We start from the raw sequence: 21211 nt of genomic DNA, 5'->3' as shown, positions 1-21211 counted from the left end.
TGGCAGTTGTTTCCTGCCTTCTTTTTCCTTGACTTGAAGGAAATCACTTCTAGTTTAGCTCCTGGGAGAATTAGAGTATCATAATGGCCCTTAGCAATTAAATTTAGGCAGATGACAAATACAATAATGATGTACAGAAAAGTGAGTGGAGGCATTTAAAGTTGAAATTCAACAGGGATTTCATTGCATAGTGGAGGTTTCAAGGCACGCTGGTTCATAGGCCTAATCCAGGATGAAGTAAATTTGAAATCAATTAGGAGCTCAGCAGGGATTATTGACAGAAACCACCAACTCATTACAGCATGTGAACAAAATTACTTTTCTCTGAAGCTTCCATTAATTTAGCTGAAATGGAACAGTGTGCAGCAGCCCCGCTGAGCAACATCTGGATCAATGAAATGGAAAAACAAAAAAAAATACCAATTGTTCCTCCCTGCTAACATAAACTGCACAGCACGTGTTCGATCAGGAGTTCTTTATAAGAGATGCGAGGAACACTGAAAGTGAGGAAGAGTGGAAATTTGGTGCCTTCCTTGTTCCCAGCAGGTTTTCAGGTCGACACATTCTTGCCTACATATCAGCTTTTTTAGTGATGTGATTGTTTGACAGAAATCTGAATGAGTTTATTCTGACATGACTGTATGACATGTAATAAACAAAAACACGGATCTGATATGCCCTGTGAACGGCACTGGAGCGTGTCAGTGGCTGAACACAGATAAAGATGTGAGTAGTCAGACATGCATATACTTTGATCTGATGCATCCCAGCAGCCACATGCTGCGTACAGCGAGGGAGGAGCGGGACGATCAATGCTAACGGAGTTTTCTGCATAAGCCTGTTCTGATTCAATTAAGACTCACTGATGGGAGGTTTTTGGTATTTTTGTTGTTGTTGTTGTTGTTGTCAGTGGTGGAGTTGGGGATACAATGCATGTGCTTTTACCCAGTGGTACGTGTGGGCTTGATCACTTGATGGAGAATCAATAAATGAGGAAAGGCAGTAATGAAGGCTCCTCTTAAGAACCCAATCACACTGTCCTGCAGCACAGTTAAGTCCATAGATTGTGAGTTATTTATAGTTAGTTCATGCTGGTTTCACAATTCTCTTGTGTCCCACATAAAAGGAAAAACAGGTTTCAAAGGCACAATCCTCATGATACATTACCTTTAGTTTCCTGACACAATCAAAGGCTGTTGCAGAGTGTGTGTCAGAGGCCAGTCACTGACGCTGCCTTTCCCTGTGATTGCCTAGTGGAGGTTGATTAAGTTAACAGATTACAGTCCACCTCCAAGCATGCATCTGTGTTTGTTTTCAAGAGCGCATGCAAATGTACTTCGCCTCAGGCATACTTCATTATACTGACATGGAAATGGGACCGTGTGTTTACCCATAAAAAACGTAACCCAACGCTGTGACATATTCAAAACTCACCATAAGGGAGCGTAATGTAAACATATTCCTTATTATTGAAGACACAGACCCGATGGCGAGGACAGGAAAATTATAGTCAATCATTCCAGCAGCTCATTGCCACTTTCTGTGTATGGAAATGCCAAAGGATAACGCCCATCAGAAAGCCCCACACTGAGACCGTGGAAATCCCTTCCTCCCTGATTCCTAGATCTCTCCAAGAGATCCTCTCATCACCACCATCATTGTTATTCATTACAGAAAGAAGGGGGTGTTTTTATGTGAATGTTATTTCCTTTATATCTTGCATGAATTATGGGCACAACTTACATTGATTACTTTAACAGAAGTGACATAGAAGAAGCTGTCCACTGTCAAACACTGAACAGAATGAAGTAATCAGTAACTTACCCTATTTTTATCCACTGTACTGATTCTGTTAGGTGGGGTACCCATGCAAAGATATAATATCTTCAGTTCTATCAAGGTTTAGCCATGTTCCTGTGTTTTTTCCTGCACTGCAGTTTGGTCCAAATATTTGAAACGACTATTGACTGGTCAAGATGTTAAATCCAGAACATTCACATAAAAACACACCACGTTTAATCAATAGTACATTACCTAGATATGACACATGGTTACGTTTATGCTAACGGGACTTATGGACATATTGCCTAATGTCATTCAATTATGGGACCGATACAACCACAAAAGTCTGAGTAAGGAGGGGGAGGGGCGAATGCAATGTAGCAGAATTTCACTGCGAAGTCCAAGGTTCAAGCCCCCCTGATAACATGAGTTGTTTTGTTTTTCCCCTCAGTAAATTTAAATAATACATTTTTGCAGTGGGGTTTTTACAGTTTTAGGGACTGAGTGGTTCTCTTTGCCCCCTTGTAAATCTGCCCCAGCTATTGTTTTCCTTCTTTTGCTGCCAAATCTGAAGGGGGGGACATCTACCACTACATCCACTTAAGAGTAGTACACAGACAGCAGACTACAAATATGCATTAAAAGTGTGACAGTTTATGTTCCTGTTTGAAAGCTCAAGGAAAAAGAAGCCATCTTTAAACACAGAGCTCTCACGGGCACCATAGGAATAAAAATAATACTGAATATCTGCTTTTATGATTGCACCAAGCTGAGCAAGCTGACATATTCTCCATTCGATCAGAAGAGATATTATTGTTATGAGAGGAAAAATAATTTAAATGAAATGTACAATATTTAATTTTAATGAAAATGTACAGACATCCTTTTACAGTTCTGTTTTATAAAAAATACAAATGTTCTTCCTCCACAGAGACATACATAACAGTAATCATTTACAGGGCCACCTTCAAACAAATGTCTACTATATTTTATAATCATCTAGTGGTGGCCGATATGCAATAGGTTGCTTCTAAGATTTAAATACTGTACTTTTAAATAGAGAAAATAAGTAAACACTTGAAGCAGGTAACACATTTGCAACAAAAACATAGCTATGATAAAGCAAATCACTGCAGACATTCATGCAGAAGCTATCCAGAGTCTTAGGCCAGTGACCCAACACTGATGCAAATAAGGCATACCAGTCTGATCAGCAGCAATGGAAAAATGTAAAAAGTGTGTCATGTATTTTCCGGTAAAGTATTTAATCATTGGTGTCCAATGCTTTGTTCAGCCAAGAATCTGTAGCCGTGATTTAGAAAAGTTCAACTGAAGATGCCACAATCCATTTCTGAGGAACAGTTCCTTGTATCACAAACAATGGTGTTTTGTAGTTGGAAAAGTACCATGTTTAAGAGTCATCATCAGTTTTTATGACATGAAAGAGGGTGACATTAAATATTACCTGGTGTCCGTTATTCCAAGCGTACAGTGCTCGCTCTCTGGCGTTGTAGTCGAGCATGGAGATGTGAAAGTACTGGTTGTGGAAAGGAATGTCTATGTACTCGTAAGTGGAAGTCTTGGTGGAGTAAGCGTAGTAAACCTTGGCTCCTGACAAGTGAGAGTTAGTGATATAGAGTGTCCCACAGATCATGAACGATTCACCTCCGTTCCTTTTGGAGTATTCGGTGTTCCAGGTCTTCAGGACCTGCAGCGTGTCGGGGTCGATCTGAGAAATGACGACATTTCCGGCATTTTGATTCGTTGCGTACACAACCCACATTCCCAGTTCGTCAGCCATGACGTCAATGTCGGAGTATCCGCCCCACGTGTACGGGTACATGTTGTGGAAGCCAGCAAACTCCAAAGCCCGCTGGGCCAGCACGGTGCCAGTTTCAAAGCTGTATTTTACAATAATGTTGCTCTGGTACTTGTTGTAGTAAAGTGACCCATTGTAGACCATGTGATTAGTTCCCTCCCATTTGAACGGGAGGCTGTACGTTCGGGAAACCACTCCTGCTACAAAGTCATCCACCGTTTTGTACTCGCGTACAATCTTGCTGTTGGTGTAACCGTCCATATACCAAATCTACATAGAGGATGAAGAAAACAGATATATATATATGTATATCATACACTACATGACCCTTGGAAAGCCCCCATCTCCCCTGCTCTTATAACTCACCCTGTTGTTCCTGGTAGATGCTAGAGGATCAGTCATCCATGCCCCAAATCGGGTTCCAGATGTCTTTATTGTGGCAGGTCCAGTGATTTTCATTAATTTCCCACACGCTGTTAATAAAGAAATGCAGCGATAAGATGTGCTGTGCTGGTTTTTGTCTCTAACTAGATTTCTCAAGCCAATTTCATGCCTGTGCCACCAGAGTCTGTGCCCTCTGTGCATACTAAGATAGCAGGGAGACGCTTTGTGGAACATACTGTAATGGTGTTTTCAGCTGAAGGCGAAACATCTTTCTCGTGTTCAGGTTTTTTTTTTTTACGGTACACGCTCCAGGTCATTCTGTATCATAAAGTTTTTTAATACAGGTTAATTGTTAATTGGTGGGTAAACTTCAAGTTTAAAACAGTTCAATCAGAACATAGTTCTTCTGTTTTTTCCCTCTTTGCTCCTGAAACCTGCAGTGTAATTCAAACCCTCACCAGTTAATATCTTAATGGAGAACTAGTACAGGGACTGTAGGTATTAAGGCGACAAGCTGCTTTCTTTTCTGCCCATTAGGAGTCAATTATGTACACTGTGTTACTCTCAGCTGCTGTTTGTTAGAGTTTTTTTGGAATATTTCACTTTTAAAGGCAGTCGACACACCAAATGTCCACGAGAACAGGAATAAACCTGCTTCTTTTTTGTTCTGCCAGCATGAGATTGAGTTAAAAAAACACACACACTGCCATTAATTACTTTTAGGGAAAATACAATCTAGGTGTGGGATGTGATGCCTAAACACACACACACACACATTTGTAGTCTAATAAACTTGTACCATAAGGAGGTCTGTCAAGCTAAACAGTATACTTTTCAATTTATATTTCCCCTGTGGTTATTTCCTTCTGAGGTGTCCCAGCAGTACAACTATGAGGGCAGAAATGACTGTTACTATGGCAACATACTGTCACAATTTCTAGCATCACACAAATATTCCATTATATCTTTATCTTTTGGCTCTCATGATAAGGCTGCAGAAAACACTGCACAACAAATCCGTGTTAACATCCTATCTGCAGTGTACACTACTCACTCAGTTTGCCCATGCAGCTGCGGAGCCTGCTGTCCAGCCGCAGCACTCTCTGATAAAGCTCATCGTAGTCATAGGCCCCAAGTTCCTCCTGGATGCCTGTCAGCACTGCAGACAGGTTCCTGATCTCCTCCTTGAACTGGGAGATGAGCGCAGCATCCATCTTGTACTGCTCCAACACAGGGATCAACGGCTTCAGCTCGTCCATCTTGTCCTTAAGCTCCTGCAGAAGTGACAGCAACACAGGCAGAAATGGGAAACGGAGGAGGAGGGAGAGGTGGAGGGATGTCACGGCCAGGAAGAGATAAAACTATAGCTTGTTTGACAGTGGAGCAAACAGAGTGCCAGTACATGTTAAATATTTGTATCACAAGGATGCATTAATGTATTGTTACATGGTCTACTAGCTGACTGATGGTAATTCTAACACTGGCAGTAATGTCAGTAACATTAAAGTAATAACTAAAGTGGTGCTTTTTGAGGTACCTAATCTACAGACTGAATATGACCTGAGCTCTGGGTGGGGTCAGCAGCAAAATATACTTCTATAAAAAGACTCGCCTAAAAATCAGCTTAAGTCTACGTTTAATTTAAATGTTATCACAGATTTTTCCAAAAGTCAGCTGAAGAAGTTTAAAGCCATCGTACACTAATAATGAAGCAGTAACATTTACCTTGTGACTTAATTAATGCCACACGTTATCATGAGCAAACCAACCACCACTCCTGTGTAATGTGAGGTAAATGACTGCTTTGTGAATGGAAAAGGCCGCCTGACAGCAAGCTGAAGTCAAGATAATATTCTCAATATTCTGCTCTAGAGGCAGAATAGTGCATGCAATGAAAACAGTTACCTATTTTGTATAACAGAAAAAGATAGTATGCCCTTTATACTCATAGGTGCCCACTGAGTGAACCTGTCTTAACACTAGGTTGTACTTTTTTAGGTTGTTTTTGTTATGATCAACCTTATTTGCTTTAAACAAATACACTGACTGTACATAAGTATCCTCTTCGTCCCTTTAAATATTAGGGAACAGGCCATCCTCTCCCTGTTCCCTGTTTTCCTCTCTGTTTATATCCAAGCCTGTTGTTGGTCAACCATGGCGTCATTTCTTATGTTCCTGCCATGCCTAGTGGCTCCAACGCATTTATTGTCTAACAACTTGACACGCTTGCGATATTCTACTCCCATACCAGCTGTCCAGTCCAATCCACACAGGGGCAGCTAGACAATCGAAGATGCCATTGTGTGGAGTTTCTGAATATTTTGTAGTGAATATGAGTATTTTTACTGGAAGGAGAAACAACAAAGAAGATCTTCTATTACCCTTAACTACAGAGGCTATTTCCTGTGCTGCTTTGAAATAGAATAACAGCCATGATTTAATTCCTGTAGCTCAGCTCTACATGACAAAAAAAGACTTGAGTGAAATTACACTTGAAAGCGTGTCTATGGTGTAAAATTGCACTTGTGAAATCAGTGTTGCATAAATATAATTAAGTAAATAGTAACGATTCAGTGAACATTTGATTAAACCAGGTTATGATTAAAGAATGCTGCTTGTTACCTGGAAATTTCTGGCCATGATGGATTTTCTGTCATCCTCAATCTGTCTGAACTTGGTCCTCAGGCCCTTCATTTGGTTCTCCATCTTCATGACATATTGGAAGTCCCTCTGAGTCCGCAGGTTCAGGACCTCAATGGACTGAGACATGTTCTGCACCTGGAATGAAACAAGCCACAGTAAATAATCTGCCGAGACGTGGTTTTTATGCACAAATCGGGCTTTTATTTGTAATAGTGTAGTTTCTGTCGTTGTTTCTCCTTTGCTCCTCGCGCTGCAGCTAATTGAAAGGCACTTTGATGGGTTTTCCCTGGTGAGCCTGCCTGTGTGCTTGGATGTGTAACAAGCTATTGTTGAAAAAGAAAAAGCAGCAGCATACCTGTGTTAAATCAACATAAAACACTAAATTAGGACTATTACACTCCTCAAAAGAAAATCAAACTGTTCCCATCATTTACAAAAAAGGTATGCGTGCGTCCGTGCGTGTGTGTGTGTGTGCGTGCATGTGTGTGTCAGCATGCTGCACCGGGGTGGTAAACAACCCCCTTTTTTACCTTCTCTAGTAGCTGGCGGAGCTGTCTGCTCTTGGCATCTCTGGAACACAGGCTCTGTTCTGGTGCCACCACGGTGCAGATACAGCGCCCATCAGCATCCTGGGCTGAGCTGTACACCTGCCAGCCCTCCTTTGGGCCAAAAGTCTGCTAGCACAAACAAAAACAAACACTATGATCAACACAATATACTGTGACAGACATTGATTTTGTATTTATTTGACTCTAATAATTAGCATGACAAAGAAATCTGCATAGAGTCCACCAAGGCTAATAATAAAAGGGTTCAGTTTTTTCATGAAACAGAGCTCCTTACAATATTAATAGTATAAATGGTTTATAAATTGAATATCTGAGGTACAGACAAAACTGGAAACAAGTTTTAAATGTAGGTTCCGGTTCTTCTGTGACACGTATTCTGCCATGGCAATTAAAACTATGGCAGTGTAAAAAGCGTTTGATGTTGGTTGTTTTTGAGCCCTGATACACATGCTGTGTTTCACTGTGACTAAACACACTAATTAGTCTCTTCCCCAGACTAGTACATACTTCATTACAAGCATTTAGGCATCTGGGTTGGTGACAAATTCTCCATCTAAGCACATATGCCTACATTTAAGAAAGGGAAAAGTTAACTCGTACAGAAATGATGCTTTTGGAAGAAGGGTGGAAAAGTTAAGCCTCCTCTCTGGTCAGGATTATGAACATGATTTATAGGCAGGTGGCCTCCTCTACTCTAAAACATCTGGAGGCTGTCTGCCCTTCAGCTTTCAGGTTTAACAGGTAATACCAAATATTATAGAAGCCAGCTCGGATTTTTTTCTGGTGAAAAGTTTTCCAACCTTCTGTCTGTCTCTGTCATGAACTAAATTGCATCTTTACTAATTATACAGCTGCACGTTCTCTGGCATGATTCACACCAAGCCATGTGGTTATCTGTAAAATCACACAAAAGAGGATCAGTTTTTAACTTTTTGCTGGGCTCTGACCTCCTGTTGCCGCTCTAACTGATGATTCATTGTCATGCCACATAACGTTTCATTGTTATACACAATAAAAGCGCACAATTACATTGCTAAAAAAAACCTGTGTGTGCTGGGTTAGGCTCTCAAGCATGGGTCAATACATTTATAGAAAAAGTGTAGCCCTTCATAATCCATAAATGTTTTAGTCAATGCTGATCATTTTAAACTCACTGAAAGCTCTTTACCTGATTTTAAATAAGGCAGTTCCATTGACAGCTGTATTTAGATAAAGGACCCCTTTTTAATAATCTAAAACTAAAATATATGATGCTGCATTACTTCAGCTGCATCATTTATTTTTTTTAAATCGATGATTCTTTCAACATTTTAAATTATGTTGTTACATACACATCACATTAGCGATGTGACACTTAACCATGTGGGTCAGAGGTGGATTATTTTAACATGTCCATTTGGCAGTATTTCTTGCCATATTTTTGCACAATATTGTATTAAGATTCTCATACTTTTTGATTCTTTCCTGCTTCACTGTAAAAACTGTGGGGTTAGCTTAATATAATGCTGATCAATCAGTGCCAAGTACATACCAAAACTAAGAAAAAGAACTTTGTCTAACTAACTTCGAGTGCATTTTCTTAATAATTCATTAGATCTGGGGCCACACACACATTCCAGCAATGTAGATATTGAGCTGACTGTTCACTCTAACAAACAAACAATGCTGTGGATGCTTATATTTATAAACCTCAGCTCATCTGCTATATAACTGAGTGACATTTTAGACGAGAAGGAGGTGAATTTGCAAAAAAAAAAGAAGAGGAGGGTTATGAATAGATGGAAGAGTTGAAGAGGTGGTTATGCAGGTAAACAATGAATGCTGAATAAAACAACAAACGAAAATAGGACACTGCTGACAAAGATGTAGATGTAGATGGTGAGATGAGGGATAAACATGCAGGGAAGGCTCCAACATGCTGAGGAGGGAAACGGAAAGCAATGCTTATGAAACTAAACCATTGAACATGACATAATTTGATTAAGCCAAGCCATGCATGCTGCATCCTGCATGAGATCCAACATGTGTTACCTTGTTTGCTTTATTGCTCCTGCATTTTAATTATGAAACCACTAATTTTTCAATATTTTCTGTCTCCCAGTGTGTTAGATAGGAGATCGGGCTCCAAGGCTACAATGGTTTCACTGTGCTGCAAGCCAAAAGTCTAGTCATTAATCATCCTTACAAAACAGCATCCAGCAGCTCAAAGCTCTCCCCTGCCGCCCAGCAGAGTTTCACACACGCACACATACCCACACACACACAGGCATCACACAAGGAACCGCACGAGTAGTGACATACAGTACGTATTGCACATACAAACACACAACCAGCTGCCAAGACACATTTGTATTTCCTCTGTTGTTCTTATTCCTGAGCTCACAGTTTGCCAGGGTTTGACTCGTGGCCTTTTGAAAGCGGATATACAGCAGTCATCAATATTTTTGGAACAAGGTTGCCAACAGAGACTATTTCCTGCCAGTATGCAATATGTCTACATTCAAACGCAGAAAAACAACCTGAATCAATCACTCCTGGTTTATCATAGGAAGGACAAAGATCTAAATCTGCTTCCTTTCAACATATTCTCACAGAAAAATGACAGATTTGGTCGATAATATATCCCCCTGACACAATGGTTATGCTTGTGCCCCATAAACACTGCAAGCTGTTTTTTTTGTCACTTGAGGTTGGGGTTACACATTTGAAACTACAGGTTTAGCTTAGGCATTAATAAAGAGCATTAAACATTAAACCCATTTACAAGGAAAACCGTTACCTTGGTGATATGTCCCGCTCCCATGAACACACAACCTTGTGTTACATTTGTTGAAGACAGGCTGCTACTTAACAATCATTCAGTCACTCCTTCATGATGTCTGACATCACCTGTTAGTAGCAGATTGTTGCTTATTTCATGGTATATAGGACAATAATGCAATACTCTCCCAACTTTAACTACAACTTTTTTAGACTGGCTGCATAAAAGTACTGAAAAAGCACCCAAATTATACAGTTAAATGCTGAATGTTCAATAAATCCTAGATTTTTAAAATTCTACTAAAAAGTCTGTTTCATGAAATTTGAAAATGAGCCAAGAATGATAAAAGTTTATTACATCCATTGAAAAGTTTCAGTGACAGAAATGGAGTGCCTGAGGGTTTTAGAGGTTTCTTCATTAAAACAGTATAGAGGAGGAGTGTTTCACTGCTGCAAATATACATCATGTTATTACACGAACTTCTAAATCGTACTCTGCAGTCTGCTACTTCTGGACAGCAGACAAGTGCTGTGGCTGCAGATCTGGTCAGTGGTGAAAGAATGAACCCTTTCAGGGTCCCACATATAGCCTGTTGGTAGTTCAATCTGCTTAAACTAAACCAAAGGTTATGAGCCATTTATAATCTGACTCACAGATTATCAGTCACTGTAGCCACTAATAAAATACGATCATCATTTTGTACTAGCGCGGACTCCCTTCCAGTCCTTATCACCGTTCTATGTGTTATCACGTGACCTGTTTCAACTGTGAATTAACCCTCAAACCTTTTATGTGTGAGAGAAGCTTAGAGTGACATTTACTGCACTGTATGCTGAGGCCAATAAGGATTAAGATGACAAAAAGAATGTTAGCAGTACTACTGTAATCTGACTGGAAATGCAAATTTTGCTGCATTATTGTCAAGTCAGGCCTCAGGTTGACTATATGTGTTTATTGTCACTTGTTATTAGCTTAGCTTAATACTGCTGAAAGGCTGCTCTTTTTTTATTGGATGCTTTTAAAAGCAGTCCTATAAAATCTGCCTCTGTTGTGATTTGTTGTAGTCACACTGTGAAGATGCTCTGCAGCCATGCTAGAGGCAGTCATTTGAGTTGTTTCAGCACAAATATATTTCAACAACAACTGGATGGATGGATTCTACATCCTGGAATTTGCAGTTTGTCCTCAACAACAGATGAACAACAGTACTGGCTGCATTTTAAATTGACTGCAACAACCACTGTTTACATAGCAATAACAAAACGCAGCAGTCATGCTGGTAACTTGCATCCATTGTAGCCAGAAAAATGGTGGAAAGGCTTATTGCAGATGGGTGATTTGTTGCAAATGTTTTGTTAAGGAAAATAATTTGTTTCAATGCAAATACATTTTTTTATTGAAATACTTAAAACTTAGAAATTGCACATCGAAAATATTCTGTATTGTCCTTAGCACTGTTAAATTCTGAGTATCACATGCTTGTCAGCAGTGTCCATCTCTCAGTAATTGTGTGAGGTGTTTTTCAGAGCCCCAGACCTGACCCCTAGAGTCCAGAGATGCTAGGCTAACTAGTGGTTCTACACCGGCCATATGTGTGAACGTGACCCTCCGGTGGATGAAAGGATAGAATCTTCAAACATGTCCATTACACCTGTAATCACATAGTAATGTCCTGTGACCACTGCTGTATGTCTTATTGTTGGTTCCTCAGCAAAGACATGCAAAGCCTGTGCATCTACAAAACAATAATGATAATGAACTGTTCATAGCAGTATTGTGCCAATTACACACCAAACCGAATCCCTTTTCTGGTTGTTACTCTGTCATTAACATGCATTTCACCTTGGCCACTGCAAACACACACCATTAACTGTGTGTCCTCATCAACCTTTTGTGTTTGATTGAGGGAAAGACGTCGGGAGCTGATGAGGGACTGAATGTGAATGGATAGGTTAATGTAGATAATACGGTTAAGGCTGAGTTTGTAAATGATGTCTGAGGAGAGTTAGCCACAGTCATTAGAACCAAATCACTTCCTTTGTCCTCACCTCTTGGCAGGGAGCAAGCTATGACAGTGGAGAAATAAAGGTTGTTGTTTGATGCTTTATTTTTTGTGTGTATTGATCAGTCTCACTTAAAACAGTTGTGTTCTAAGAAGATATTTTTGCTGGTGTTTTTTTATTGCACCCCTGCATGCAAAACTATTTGAGCCCTGTGAGAGAAATCATTCTGTACTGTGCTAAGTAGATCTGTTTCAGCCTCTGCCAAGACTCTCAGCAAGTCCACATACTCCAGCCTACTGCCTGCACTAAATGAATCTGCACCCTGCTGAGTATACACTCGGTCTCTTGATATAAGTTTTTAGGCATTTTCATGATTGTATTTGTTTTGCTGCAGCAGTGTGAGTCTGGCAAAGTGTGGCACCACAGGTGAGATGCTATAGTGCCAAAAACAAAAAAGACTGTGTGTGTCTCTGGCAGGAATCGATCCATCAACAGATGAAAAATAAGGCTCATAAAGTATACTGGATGAAATGGATAATGTGCTCCAAGATGGTCTGTTTTTCAGTCTAGTATTCAACACAGTTGTGATGAGGCTTGAAGTTGGGTAAAAAAAGATGAGTAAAGCAGCTTTGAGTGACAGGTGCATGTTGCTGTTTCAGCATCTAGGCTTCATTCAGCTGCTTGACGCTTCATTCACTCTGCATTTATGGATTAGCAAGGAGTAAGGCACACACAGCCATGATAAGCAAAAGCTAACGCATAAACCTGACATCACAGAGGGTTTGTCCAACTTTAAATAAGATACAACTAAAAATAAAAATAGCCAGAGAGGTGACCAGCTCCCTTAAAAGCTTCAGGTAGAAGTGTAGAGAGGCCTCAAATCATGATAAGCTGTTGTATTTTTATCACTGTAGAGTTAAAAAATGGAGCTGTGGTGATATGAAGTTCATTTTCAGGTGGTTTTGTCTCATGTGGCTGCTCTATTCCCACTGTGCTAACAGGAAAATGGTGGTAGCCTGGAGCAACTTCTCATAGGCACACGCCTTTGCTTTGCAGAGTATCAGAAATGTCACTTTTGCTTAGAATCTGTTCTGGTTATATTAACCATTTATAGGAATGTTTCCACCTGCCCTGCACATTTGTCTCATCTACATTGCTATACATAACCTTGAATTCAGATTAAATTGCCATTGTGTGATTATGAAACACTAAAAAAACTCCTTTTAGAAACTGATCTTGGTGACAGTGGTGCCAACAAAACTATATCTCATATCACAATAACACTGCCGTCCTGCCTGCCACAAGACAGAGACCTAAACAGATGCTATCTTTTCAGTCATCTATCAACCTGTCCAAACAAAAAGCCACCAGGGTATTGGAGGCAAGTGGAGTGGAATGTGCATGTCAGTACTGTAACTGATGATCATACTGCTTAAACGAGTTAACATTTTAGCTCTAATGGCAGGGGAAGATGAACTTGCATGTGCAGCCAGCTCTGTAACCAGACAGATGCAGACATCTAAGACAGCCGTGACAAATGGTAACACCCCCTAAACTCAGGAGCAACAGCAATCCTGGCAGCAATAATCCTGAGACCCAAAAAAGGCTTCGGGAAGATACTGACAAAGAGATGCTGCATACTATGGAGGGAGTGGAAAAAAAAGACACAAAGAAAAAGCCATCTTTTCTCTGTGCTGTGACTCTGGTGAAAGGCTTGCGGGGAGATTAATTTCCTAGAGGCGTGTCACCTTCTTGCCTTCTCTGACCCCAGTGACGAGAAGATTGAATAGATAATTCCGCAAGAGCTCGGCACATTCTGCCCTAGACAGTCTCAAAGCCACAGCATTATCTTGTTCACACCCCTGCGCTTCTTCTCCAGGGTGTGCTTCAATGAGTCTTCTGACTGAACAAGACGACATGTCAGTCATAAGCACCATGGAGGATGATAATGAAACAGTCATCAAACATTATCGGTGAAGTAAAGCCAGTGGACAGCTTCAGGCCACACTGAATGGCACATGCAGAATACTAAGCAGCTGTTAGTTGTTTCCGTGGATTTTGAGGATGTCGGGAGACACGATGGACATCTTTGTTGCACTACGTTTTATCTGTGAAGAAGTTTTATTGTGGAAAATAAACTAAATCAAAGCAGCAAAATAACACTTGCGTGTTTCATACAATTTCAAGCGATCACTCACATCACTTTTACCCGAGGAGGACCTGTAATTGGAATCTTTACTTATTATGTTAGTAATTTATGTGGTGCGCTTTGCCAAAACAAGAAGCCTTCTTTAATTTATGCCCAAATCAAATCTGTGTCATCAGCATGCACACATCTTGGCAGCTTCTCAGGGTAACTGAATAGTGAGAGCACTCTCATTAGTATTGCATAAAAAAGTAGAATCCTGGTAAAAGGACACTGCTGTCATATTAATGTCAGAGAATCTGCAGATTTCAGACATGGTCACATTTCACAAAATGTTGCAACAAAGGTCGATCACCTGATTATTTCATGCTCTTTAGCGTCCCCAGAAATTTTTTTTTCTGTCTAATTAGGCTGCAGAGTGTTGCCACTGTGATGGGATGCTGAAAGTGCAGTAAAGATTCTCCATCGTTTGAGCGTGCACGAACACCACCCATGCTTTAGACTCTTTAAATACCACCACATTAGTATGTTCATGGCATTTCAGGAGGGTCTTTGAAGTTATGTTGCAATTTATTTGCTGTAACTACTTTTCCTAAACTAACTTCTAACTCTTTCACTGCAGCTAATGGTTTCCTGTTTCTTGGAATGCCTTTCAGCAACTTCCTGACAGTGTGCCTAAGCTTGTTGCTCAGAATACATTAGAATACACTGTACTGTCAATATATTGTACAGCTTGCCAGCTAGTCTGCAGACCAAGGCTACTGCTAATGGAAAAAGGCATTTTTGTTATACCTTGTAATCACTACATTCAGTTAGACTTGTACAGATCTCTAAACACAACTGCATCATAAGCAAGCAGACCTAATAAGCTATGGATGTCGCCATGTGTTAAAGGTCTCTATTGAACCAACATACTTTTATCTATAAGCTTCCTTTTAGCTACAGACTTTTCCGATATTTAGTGGTGCATTTACTGTCTTACTGCTGCTTGATGGAAATCACACAGCTTAGACACCACACCAACAGTGTTACAGTTGCTGACATTATATGATGTGTTGCCTGCTTTGCTGGCTGGCAAACGGTAACATAGAATAAAAACATACTCCTTAAGTTGTCCCTTCATAGGGTAACAAGAAATAGGCTTGTCCAGGGCAACTGACAATGTTTTGAAGCCTCTGATGCAGCCATCAGATAACTGGAAAACAGGCATTCCTGCTTCACCTATCCATCCATCAATTTTCTGAACCCACTTTATCCTGTATTACAGGGTCACGGGGGCCTGGAGCCTACCCCAGCTGTCAAATATACCAATTAACCTAACATTCGCGTCTTTGGCATGTGGGAGTACCCAGAGAAAACCCATGTAGACACAGGGAGAATGTGCTAACTCCACACAGAAATACCCCAACCTGATTCAAACCAGGAAATGCCCCAGAAGCAAGAATCATGTTTGCTAAAGTCTTCAACTACAGCTAATAAAACTGATGTAGAGTTAGAGTACTTACAAAATAAGTTTATGTTTAAACAAAGATTTAGGTAAACCGCTCTATTATTGCAGCCTCAGTCCAGATCTGGTCTCTGTTTACTTAACAAGTAACGTTCCATTTTATCTCTTGTCTCATCATAAATTAAAAAGCATCGCCTGTAATCACATCTCATATCAGTACAAATTTATTAGGAGCACAAATGTCTCCCATCCTCTCATGTCTAGCCTTACAGCTTTCATCCAGTGATATGCATCTGATATGGAGACTGCTCAGGCTGTAATTATAGTAATCATAAGGGGAACAGGGAGAGGGCCGTAACTATGCCCCTGGTCGTTTCAACATCATGTCTCAACTCCTGTAATTATGCTCAGGCTTATTATTAACTGAATGGTATTCACCCAGAGGGGCCAGAACAGCTCAAACAAGGGAAAGTCACTTTAAAGGGTCATAATCATCATATATAAAAGACAGTAATATTAAACATTTCATTATTATGCACACTGCCTGTGTTGATGTCTCTGTTTTTGAAGTGAATAATGGTAGGAGCCAGGAAACGGAAAAATAACACAATTCAAGAATGAACATTTGTCCAGAGGTAACTGCAGGTTCTCCGTCACTATCTCTGCTTGCTAATCAACAGGATGAGTTTACTTCTCAGCTGAATTCTCAATAAAAATCTGCCCCACTGATACATCCTAAAGCACGTATTCAAACACTGTGACAGAAAAGCCAGCACGGCCTCAATCTGTCCACAAAAAAAGTGCCACATATTTACCCTGCTTCTGCTACAAACCATTCGCATCCATCATCGGTGGACTTTTCTTTATTTCCAGCCCATCAACCGCAACAACCCCCTCTGTGCTTCAAACACGCAACACACAGCGTCGCAACTAATGACTTCACTGGCAGTCTTGTGGCTAACAGTTTGCTTTGTTTGTGTTGGCACATAGTTAGAGGTTGTCATCTTTAATTTAGCCTCTGGTGGAAATGCTTATGTGAAATATGAAACCTCTAGCAGCATTTTTTTGTTAGTTGCTAAATAATTGTGTGTAGGTGGCTGCCCATGGCATCTCCTTCCTTTAATGTGGCATCTGTGTTCAACAAATCTTCCCTCAGCTGATGCTAATACCAGCATAAATGTGGATTTTAGACAAGAAAGGGCAGATGAACACCTTTAGCGCAAACATATAGACTTTTTATATGATTTTAATCATATATTATTTAAAGCTTATATATAGAGGTCTAGCATTTTCTCTGCAGGATTCCTCCTGTGATAATAGTCTGATATTTATGACCTGAAATCTCTCAATAGAAGATCAACAATAAATTGGCATACCGGGCATTTGTGTGTGTGTGTGTTTGCCAGCCACCTACTTACACTGAGTACAAGAGTGCAAAAACCCACACGGAGCTCCATCCCACTGGTGTTGTAACTAAATCCCCACGAGAAACTACAGAGAAACATTCACATTATTCACACTCTAGTTTTTTTTTTCTGCAGGGCAGCCATGGAGGGCAGTGGTTTTGTTTTTTTTATCCACCAGGGTGCAAACATAAGTAGGTGAATTAAAGTCCATAATGTTCGCTGGCACCAGTATCCCAGGAAACAGCAATTAGTAGTCCTGTCATGCGGAGTTCATTTATCTGTCTATCTTCTGCTTTTTTTTCCAGCTTTAATACACATTTAGTTGGTTACAAATGCCTGGACACAAATGTGGCTTTTAAACCTTTCAAATGTAGCTCATGACACCACATCAACACACATCCAACACGTTTAAAAAAAAAGACTTTATAAATCAGAGCGATTCAAAGTAAAATGACTAAAATGCGGGTGTTAGCTGTGCGAATTTAGGTAGACAGACACAATTTTGCTGTGATGTCAGACTCTTAAGTCTATTAAGTCCCTCTTTCTTCTTCAATCGATACGTCCTCCAGGTGCAGAATATAATGTGTAATCATAAAGCACAAATTCCAGTCATCATTTTAAGCATGATGAGAGTATGCAGTGCCGTTAGCAGCCACTGTGTAATTACCCGGCTGGCACAGACCATAAGGGAAAACTACACTATGCAAATATTTCATTTTCTCACAAAGGCTCTTTAGGGATTGGTTGTGTACACTGCAGAGGTAATATCTGCCAGAGCTCATCATGCCATACACACACACACACACACACACAGGACAATCCATACCATTAGCCCAGGCTTTAGCCATGATGTGCAGCTTGTAAAAGGTTATTTTAAAGTTGGTGAACTGAGCCCATGAAGAAGAAAAGCTAAAGACAGCACTAAATGCCAAAAGGTAACGGCTGCCGCCCTTTACTAAAATGCACAAAGCCTTATGTACAAGGTCTGACATCCCATGAATGACAGCTTAATCATTTCTAGCTTACTGTAATATCATAAAACGCTCTCCTTTCCAGGTAATTTTTTGAAACACTGAAGCTGAGAGGCCTTTGGGGCCACGCTGGAAATTTGCATGCGGCGCTCGATCAAGCAGTATCTCATATTCCTCAATGGCAAAGGTGTATTCATCGATTTAATCACAGATGATAGATAGAAGCTTAAATAAGAGGTACAACTGCAGAAACAGGATTCTATTCAAACAGGATGACAAAAACACACAATACACAGACCAAGAATAATTTTTTTTGTTTAAATTGTCAGTCAACCTATCAGTTACCGTGTAAAAGCTTTAAAAATAAGGCGTTTTTCTCACTGATTCAACAGCTTTGACATAACAAAAAGCAGAAAAAAGTACAGAGTCCTCTCATCTAAGCAGCTGATTACCAAAACTGCCATCGATACATTTCCTGTCAATGCACTAATTGATTAATCACCTAATTGCTTCTGGAGTAGCAGGAGATCAAGGATCTCAACCTTATGATTAGAGCATCTGCCTCTGTACTCCCATCACCTTCATTACAATACCGTGCACACATGAAAAAAAAGGTTTAGAGAACTGCATATGATTTGTTGGATTGCAGCAGATTTTTCTTCTTTTCTGCAGATTCGCTGAAGTTTCAGCACCACAGAGTGGACAGCTCCACACCCTCAGCACCACATTGATTTATCCATTAATCATACAGGTCCACGGGTCCTATGATCAGCTTTAGTCCCGGCTTTGCAGACTCCATCCAAAGCATTTCAATTCAGTTTCCAACAAATTTGCTTAAGCACAAAGAAAAAAAAAACCCAAAACAGGAGCACAGATTTAGGTTCTAGGAGGTTATGACATATCCACAATCCTGCTGGACTATTAAAGCACGAATGGAAGTTATGTTTAAGGCTTAAAAATCACCATCTGTTTAGTCAGATAACAGTGAACACCCAGTGGTTATGTACCTGCTCTGTTTTAGGACAAATGCAGCTTAGAAAAGATGGATAAATATTCACAAAAATGATTATATTTTTTTACCTTTATATAAAGAGACAAAATTGTCATGCATTTTTCATATTTGTTGAGAAAACAGGTCCATGATTTCAGAGACGCACGCTCATTTGCATGTGTCAGCGGTACCTCGCAGTGTTTCTGTGGTTAGTGAAGGACGGCTGCGAGTATACACTGAGCACTGTTCACTTTAAATCCGTTGTCGTGTAAATACACCTACACCGAAGTGTTGTACTGACAATGGGGTTTTAAAGCTGCTTAAAATGATCTACACTCACGGTTAGATAACGATAAAAAGCAAGGTAACATTAAATCGCAGCACTTTTGGGTGAAGTTTGGTATAAGAGAAAACAGGTAGGCTGCGTACCGAGGGTTACTCTCTAAAAACTATACTGTCCGTGTTCAAGCCTGACTGCTGTGACCACATGAATTATCACCTGGCTCATAAACGAAACAACTGTCACAAAAAGAACGGGAAAAACTCACCATAGAGGGATATAATCCGAAGATGGTGAGGGAAAGGACGGGGTACAGGACGCTCAACAGGACCCGCATGCTGACGGGCTCCGGGCAGCCACTTTTCTCCCAGGTGCAGTCCTTTAACATGGAGCTCCTCCTGTCCTCTTCTTCACCTCACCGCGTTGTTTTTTTACTTTTCTTTTTTTTTTATTATTATTATTAAATTATTGCTGTGGAACCGCAGAGAGAGCGCTCTGACGGCGGCACAGCAACCACACGTTCACCGGCATCACACCCACCGCTCCCCGGTGCTCCGACTGAGGGGCAGTGCCGAGGAGGGGAGAAAAAGTTTGGAGAGAGGAGGGGAAGTATTGTTGTAATATTTAGTTCCAGCACACTGCAGGGGAGGCGCACCGACAATGTGACATCACTATCTATCTATCGATCTACATATCTACTGTGTATCCATAGTATACAGATGAAATGACTGCAAGGAAAAGACAGAAAATAAAATATTGATTAAAGAAGCACATAGGTAGGAGATATCTGAATGCTTCCTTACAGCCTGCATGATGATTGTTAATGCTGCATTGCTGGATTGGACAAAATGTGACTATTCAATTTGAAAAAATTGGCCCACCTACCTCCAACCATCCTCTCTTATTATGGTGGCCCTCAGATTTCAATGTTCTTTGCACAAAACTCTACGTGTACACGTGTACTGACTGAACGGTGACATTTCTTTTCTGCTGAAAATAATCTTGCTGTGAGAATAACCTAATTTAATCCATAACAGACAGTTTGAATTGCTACAAAGTTTGTAACATTGGGATTTCTGTTCAAATGTCAAAGGAGCCGGCCCTCACAGAGATAGAAATGTTATCGGGTGAATTGTTCTGGCAGAGAATGAGTCCATGTCTGTGGTACACAGGCAGGAGAAGACCAGTCTGAGCGTAAACACTGCTGTGTGCCTGCCTTACTCTGCAATTACAATGCCAAAGCACTAGTCGGCAGCAGGCTTTCCATGCACACTGCATCGTGTTTATGTTGGTTAACATCTCACATTTAAGCTGGGGCTAATGAATGTTAAACAACAGCAACTATTACTTACTCAAATTACTGCAGTAATGTGGGAGGAACCACTGAAGCTGCTGAGGCAGAACTCAGGAGACAGAGACCAGGAAGTGCATTTAAAATGAGAAGGTACATTTGATATGTTCTTTTCTTATATATGGGAGGAAAAGAGGATGACCAACCCCGATATGCAGCCGCATTAGGCTACTATAAGAAGCTGCACATCAGACTGCAGGCCACAGATGAATAAATCACATCCAGGATACTTTTGTTATTGTTAATTACAGCAACATATTCATAAGGTCAAACCTACCCCAGTAAAGCAGATTAGAAACCTGCTCAGAGATAATAACATGTCGGTCAAGATCCTTTTTCATACTTTTACTCTTTACTTTTAAAGAAGTACTAGAAGGAATAACTGAAATATTTCATTTGTTAGCACTCCTTACGAGTTTGCTTTGACCCAGGCTCTGCAGTGCCCAGTCCCTGATTACTGCCCATCACCTGGAGAAATCATGATGTGGATTAAAGAGGAGAAACATTGACGAGACACACAGCTGGTGATAAAACTAGGAAGAGTGTGACATGCAGCACTCCATCGTTATATGCATTCCAGTTTAATTCCCTATATTAGCTCACTGAAACAAGATTAGCAACAATAACAACCCATGATCATTAAATTCTTCAAATTCTT

At 40.4% G+C, this 21211-nt stretch overlaps 1 protein-coding gene across 1 annotated transcript; it reads right to left on the bottom strand.

Annotated features, from left to right (window-relative positions):
• Positions 1 to 3041: 3041 nt before the first annotated feature.
• On the bottom strand, positions 3042 to 19590 carry olfm3a (olfactomedin 3a). Its single transcript, XM_028432747.1, has 6 exons — positions 19471 to 19590; positions 7159 to 7302; positions 6608 to 6763; positions 5040 to 5259; positions 3968 to 4074; positions 3042 to 3871 (listed from the first exon to the last, which is right to left on the bottom strand). The coding sequence occupies exons 1-6, from the start codon at positions 19588 to 19590 to the stop codon at positions 3194 to 3196; spliced, it is 1425 nt and encodes a 474-aa protein (XP_028288548.1). The 3' UTR covers positions 3042 to 3193.
• Positions 19591 to 21211: the final 1621 nt, after the last annotated feature.

Source organism: Parambassis ranga, chromosome 20 (assembly GCF_900634625.1).
Source record: "Parambassis ranga chromosome 20, fParRan2.1, whole genome shotgun sequence".
In the NCBI taxonomy this organism is placed as follows: domain Eukaryota; kingdom Metazoa; phylum Chordata; class Actinopteri; family Ambassidae; genus Parambassis; species Parambassis ranga.
The sequence above is the reverse complement of the archived record's forward strand: the minus strand, read 5'-3'. Positions and strand labels throughout refer to the sequence as shown.